Raw genomic sequence first — 4,529 nt, forward strand, 5'->3', positions numbered from 1 at the left:
GTAGGAATCGAACCTCGCCATCGTGTGGTCAACTGCGAAAAATCAGAAAATTTCTTCTAAAAAACGGCTAAAGACGGATGGTGGGAGGGTATCGGCCTTCCCACGGCTGCCTTGCCCCCTCTGGCCCTGGTGGTGGGCAGGCTTGCCCGTCCCTCCACCCTTAAACACAAGGAATTTCCATGTTCTCTTTGGATGAGGCATAGTTACAGAAACACAATCTGGAAAAATACTGAAGACAAGATGCTTATGTATAAAGCCCTACCCCACAGCGTGTGCTCAGAGTGATTAGGAAATAGTGATTTTCCCCTTTCTATTATTTTTTGCCAAGCCCAACCACACAGATACTGCATCCCTTAAATTAATTACAAGCAAGAAGTCAACCCTAAAGTGTAAACTGATTCCAAGTACAGGGAAATTGTTAATCATAAGTTGCCAATCGGTTTCAAGTAAAAGAAGATGACAAAATACCTTGCTGTGCCTGCCTCATTATGCAAGTGAGGTCAATTTTAACAAGGCCCTTGGATGTCCTTTTATCCTGTTTTAAGATGCTGTAAGTGTTCTGTTTTGTAGAAATACAATCAGTGGTCAGACACCTTCTTTTCTCACCAGCAGCAGGTATAAGAACCCAAGTTAAAATTGTAAGGCTTTTTCCCACTAGTCAGGGATAATTAAGGTAAAGAATAGGGAGATGTGACTCAGTATGCTATTGAGGACAACAGTAATTCAAAGACTAAGTAATTCAGGCCTTTTTTTCCCCCATCTTCTTCTGGACAGCCCTTAGATATGGCAATATAATCTAATGCAACACTTGCTTGAAGCCTGTGCCATGCTTTCATCCTACCACACTTCTTTTTGCTGTTCCTCTTACCCTCCCACCTTACCAAACTCTGCATTGTAAGCTAAGTTTCTTTCTTCCATACCCCTCTATGTGACCAAGTGTTTTTAACAGGGAACTAAGAAGAAAATTTTCTCTTTAATGTGGCTTTATACTGCAGGTTTTGGTTAGCTTTATCTTAAATTAGACATTAGGAGCCATAGCAAGTGTCTTGCTAACACCATGCTTATGTCAAGCTTTTCTCAATTCAGTAAAATACACTTCAGTCTCTGCAAATGAGTGACATGATCACACTGTTCTCCTTCTATCTCAGATCAGTGACTTTGGGCCTCTGCAAGCAGAGACCAGGCTGCCCCACCACATCCATGCCAATGCTGGAATAGCAGCACATTGATGAAAATGTAGAAAATCCACTTTGCCTTCCCAATTACAACATTATCCCTTCTGGAAAGCTAATGACAGGCTTTGCTCCAACACTGCCATTTTTCAACAGACTTTGAACCATCTCTCTCAGCTTGCTAGATACCACATATTGCACAGACCTGCTGTTTTGTTATGCTGTAAGTAAGTATTTTACTACCAGACAGGGATTCATGTTTTTTGTTCTTTTCTTTTCTTTTTTTCAGAGGCGTGCAGCTGACAATCTGAGAAGACATCATCAATACCAGGTACAGGTCCATGTTTATTTTTTGAGCAATTATTCTTCTATGGCTCCAAAAGGTCTTCAGGAGGGAAAAAAAGGAAGAATTTCATGAGAAAGCAGAAAAAAAAAAAAAAGATAAAAGAAAAAAAACACAAAATGCATACTTATTTCATCCTCAGCAAATGAGCATAGTATTTTTGGTGTTCAAACAACAGCATTTGAGAAGTAGGCTTGTCTACTTTTGGGGTGCAAAAGGGTATTTCCTAGAGCAACAATATACTAACCAGTATTTTGCCCACTGTAACAAGGATTGCCTTTAAAAAAGCAAACACATAGTCCCACCCAATGCTGGGATTCATCAGGATCATATGTGCAGCTCACTGACGTGCTCCATCAGAACCTGCTCTCCATATCTCCGGCTCTAGTCCCCCATAGAAAACTTCCTGTCCCTTGATAACCCCCCTGCCTACATGCCCTATAAGCTGTTCTTTTTCTCCATCCTTCCTGCCTCAGCCTCTGAGTTTTTGAGATTATTGTAGCACAAGGAATAGTTTTCAGATTTATTTTCAATTTTTGTTGAGTTAAAAGTGCTGCAAGTTAAACAAGATGTGGGCTGTATACTTGTAGGTTTGGTAATTAATGGATTCCATATGGGAAATGACTAGGTAAACCAGGACTTTTCCAACCTGAAAAAGAGGCAGCTGTGAGAAATACAACAGGGATCTCTAAAATCATGGGGAAGGTGAACGCAGAGCATCTGTTTAGCATCTATCCGCAAACTGAATACCAGACACATACTAGGCTGCATTAGTAAGGCTGTAAGCAGCACTTTGAGGGAAGTGATTATTCTCCTCCAGCCCACACTTGTAAGACTCTATCTGGAGCAGTGTGTCCTGTTTTGGGCCCCCCACTACAAGAGAAATGTTAACAAACTGGAAGGAATCCAGTAAAGGGCCACCAAGATGGTTAGAGGGCTGACATAAAAGGAGAAGCTCAGATTTCAGGCTGGAGTAAGTTAAGGGGAATCTAATTGCTGTCTTCAATAGCATAGTGGGTGGTTAGAGAGAAGAAGGTGCCAGATTTTTCTTGGAGGTGCACAGGAAAAGAAGAGGAGTCAATGGACACAAGTTGTAGGAAGGGAAATTCCGTAAGGAAAATTGTCATCACAGTGAGGGTAGTAAAGAATTAGAAAAAGTTGCTCAGGAATCCTGCAGCATCTTCACCCTTGGAGATATTCAGCACTTGACTGGACATGGCCCTGAGCTAGATCAGACAGCCTGCAGGCATCCCTTACAACCTAAATAATTTTAGGATTCTTAGAAGGCAACAATGGAAACTACCAGAGAGCAGGTTAAAAATAAACAAAACCCCAAATGGACTCTTATTCTAGCTATACCATGGAATTCATTGGCAGAGGATTTGTGGATGCTGAAAGTTTACATGAGTTCAAAACACATAGGAAAACTTGTCACAGCCCATTAAACCTAGAGCTATCATTTCTGATTCAGAAAGTCTCTGAATCTCACATCGCAGGAGGCTTGGGAGAGTATAGCTGGAAATAACATTATATAACTGCACTAGACTTGCACTCCTCATGAGGCATCAGCAACTGCTCACTGTCATGTTACTGGCATGAGACATACCTTTGGTGAAACCCAATACAGCCATTCTCAGGATAATTAATATCACCACTTTCCATTGAAAAGCAGAACAAATTTTCAACCAGATCTAAGGTTTATACATTTTTTGTCATGTTCCTAAAGCACAAAGAAGTCTAAGCAGGCCCAGTAAGTGTAGGTTTAGTAACTAATACCGGGAAAGCTAACACAATATTTTATATTTTTAGGAAGTTATGAGAAATCTGGTTAAGAGATATGTTGCAGCAATGATAAGAGATGCCAAAACTGAGGAAGGACTGACAGAAGAAAATTTTAAGGTATGTGATAATATATATGTTTATAGGTGTTTTAGTAAGATATTATAAGACTGTGAAGCATGTTTCTCAAACTCCCCAGTTGTTCAGGTACCATATAACTTGATTCCTAGAGCAACGTCTGTGTCCTGATGGACCACACACAGACAGTATTGTACATGGACTCCAGCAAGTCTCCTTCTTTCTTTAGATGGAGAAACAATCAGTTTTATCAGCTAGTTTGAATTGTGCCCATGTAAGGGGACACCGAAGTGGGACTAGGTGTGTATAACAACATATTTGCTAAAGCAAGATGCAAATAGTTTAAGCACCTTAGGAAATAGAATTTTTCTGCTATAGAGCATTGCTGTGCATTTATTTGTATGCATAACACCTTTTATATGACTTAAAAGATGGAAAACTTAAAAAAGCAGTCAAATATTAAAATGTTTTCACACAGATGAAATGAACAGGGACATATATATCACAATGCTTACATCCATCACTGTGTATTTCTAGCATCAAACATTTTTGTTACTATTGGCGCCTCAACCTCCAAACATTCAAAACGATATTCATCTGCCTCAGCTCACCCATGCAGAAGATACAGCCTGAGCCTGAGCTAATTGCTTCATTATTGATTCATTCAGGTCATCTGGAGTGCCATCACACAGCACGTACAGGACAACCAGGTGATCAGGCCCAGTCAGCATGGGTTTAGGAAAGGCAGGTCCTGCTTGACTAACCTGATCTCCTTCTCTAACAAGGTGACCCACTTACTGGATGAGGGAAAGGCTTTGGATGTTGTCTACCTAGACTTTTGCAAAGCCTTTTACACCGTTTTCCCCAGCATTCTCCTTGAGAAACTGGCTGCTCATGGCTTGGACAGGCGTACGCTTTGCTGGGTAAAAAACTGGCTGGACAGCCAGGCCCAGAGAGTTGTGGTGAATGGAGTTAAATCCAGATGGCGGCCAGTCAAAAGGGGTGTTTCCCAAGGCTCAGTACGGTTCAATATCTTTATCAATGATCTGGATGAGGGGATCGAGTGCACCCTCAGTAAGTTTGCAGACGACACCAAGTTGGGCGGGAGTGTTGATCTGCTCGAGGGTAGGAAGGCTCTGCAGAGGGACCTGGACAGG

At 41.3% G+C, this 4,529-nt stretch overlaps 1 protein-coding gene across 1 annotated transcript in view; it reads left to right on the plus strand.

Annotated features, from left to right (window-relative positions):
- Positions 1 to 4,529, plus strand: part of TRPC4 (transient receptor potential cation channel, subfamily C, member 4) — a 7,393-nt gene that overhangs the window by 552 nt on the left and 2,312 nt on the right. Inside the window, exons 2-4 of the mRNA XM_009327852.1 lie at positions 5 to 88; positions 1,462 to 1,503; positions 3,325 to 3,414. Of these exons, the coding sequence (XP_009326127.1) occupies positions 5 to 88; positions 1,462 to 1,503; positions 3,325 to 3,414 (216 nt within the window). The remainder of the gene's footprint in view (positions 1 to 4; positions 89 to 1,461; positions 1,504 to 3,324; positions 3,415 to 4,529) is intronic.

This window comes from Pygoscelis adeliae, unplaced genomic scaffold (assembly GCF_000699105.1).
Source record: "Pygoscelis adeliae isolate BGI_AS28 unplaced genomic scaffold, ASM69910v1 Scaffold14, whole genome shotgun sequence".
Classification (NCBI taxonomy): Eukaryota; Metazoa; Chordata; class Aves; order Sphenisciformes; family Spheniscidae; genus Pygoscelis; species Pygoscelis adeliae.